At 39.7% G+C, this 1,665-nt stretch overlaps 1 protein-coding gene across 1 annotated transcript in view; it reads right to left on the bottom strand.

Annotated features, from left to right (window-relative positions):
- Positions 1 to 1,665, bottom strand: part of TRPM1 (transient receptor potential cation channel, subfamily M, member 1) — a gene marked incomplete at both ends in the record, with an annotated part of 24,573 nt that overhangs the window by 12,411 nt on the left and 10,497 nt on the right. The window contains 2 exons of the mRNA XM_009873272.1: positions 99 to 199; positions 1,004 to 1,076. Of these exons, the coding sequence (XP_009871574.1) occupies positions 99 to 199; positions 1,004 to 1,076 (174 nt within the window). The remainder of the gene's footprint in view (positions 1 to 98; positions 200 to 1,003; positions 1,077 to 1,665) is intronic.

Here is a 1,665-nt window from a genome sequence, read left to right on the forward strand (position 1 = left end):
AGTATCATCTTTCCTGCCAACAAAGCACAATGTGTGAATATTCCAGCACTCATTTTAAATAGTTAGCAAACAGTATAACTAGGAAAATTTGGTCTTACTGGCCAGTGGTGTCCGAAGACAAAGATTTGGCTGCGTGCAATGTCTACCCGATTCCAGGCTAAAGCCAAACTGAGCTGGTCTGGAGCGGATGCATTGGTACCTAAAGAGAACCACAGAGCTGTTCAGTATTTCATGCATGGCGGCACAAGACTGGACAATCTTCTGTAATTCACGCCTCCAAGAAGAGTAGCCTCACTCCCTATCGCACTGCCATCGGAATAATTTTAACGCAAAGCACCAGTTTCATCAAATCAGTTTCTAGCATCTTCCACCTAACCCCATAATCCTAATTTCAAAAGGATTAATCAGATTCTCTCCCTTTTTTCCTTAAAGATCCCACAATGACTTTATATTCTAAAGACATCTAACTGTTCTAAAAGACTCCTCCTCTGAGCCGTAGATATAACTATAGTAATTCCTCTCTTTATTTCTTAGCTTTGGGGACACCAATAATCTCATACTGAGTCTGGGTCAACTACTAGATACCTGCAAACAGAAACCAGTTGTTTCAGCAAATATAAACTCTAAATAAATATGGAACCAGTCCTAAATTTTGCGCTAAGGCTTAAAAAGCACAATCTGAGATCTGGAAAAATCCAGACAGCCTTTTAATCTTCCCACCTTTTTTTCTAACACGATTAATATATGCTAGAACTGCACAAAAGATGTTGAAATATCAGCAATGCAATTGCTGCCGCATTCCCACCTCGCTTTCAGGCGAGGAAAGCCACAAAAACTTTCAATCTGGATTTTATGTTTCGAGCTAATCTGAACCTTAAGTCAAGTACGTTTGGGTTACTTCTGGGAATCCAAGTGAATAAAATGAAAGAGTTAAACGTCAAGAGCGAACCTCAGAAAGTGTACAGGACAGTCTTCTTCCTTCCTAATTGCCGGCAAAACTCACCTTTGAGGAGAGCAGTTAGGATAGACATCTCAATGTCCTGTTGCCCTTCGGACCCCATGCGGAACACGGTAATCTAAAGGACAGCATAAAACCCAACACACCAAATCACAACAGGTGAAAGAGAGAGTAAACACGCACATAGAACAAAGGGCAGAATAGGGAAGCTTTATCATTTCATAAGGCTTGCGATTTTTCAGGAAGAAAGTTCCACTGATTTTTTCATTTGAAATTTAATTTTCACGAAAGCATTTTATTAAATGATTTCAATAAAGTTATCCTAAAATATCCCTGCATTGCTAAACACGACAAACTTGGTGAAATTCTTGACCAGACCCAAGAATTCTGCAAAGTGGTGATGAAACCACGATGCTAAACTGATTGTTTTCTGACAGTTCTATTACTTTCCAGCAATAATAGAAATGCCAGCTTGGAAACGGAAACGATAGCTACCTGAAATAGCTCTCGTTGCATTAATTTGATTGACAATAACACTCAAAAATAATGCCTTGAGTGGTAGTTTGATCACTGAGAGCAGTTTGTACAAAAAAAGGACTGGCACAAAGCTTGACGCACAGATTTGCAGGAGTTTCTTTGCACTATGATTAGTACCGTTGTGGTGCTGAGTGACTCCTCTAAGTGGCATCTCCCTTGGTTATCTGATT

Source organism: Apaloderma vittatum, unplaced genomic scaffold (assembly GCF_000703405.1).
Source record: "Apaloderma vittatum isolate BGI_N311 unplaced genomic scaffold, ASM70340v1 scaffold1357, whole genome shotgun sequence".
Classification (NCBI taxonomy): Eukaryota; Metazoa; Chordata; class Aves; order Trogoniformes; family Trogonidae; genus Apaloderma; species Apaloderma vittatum.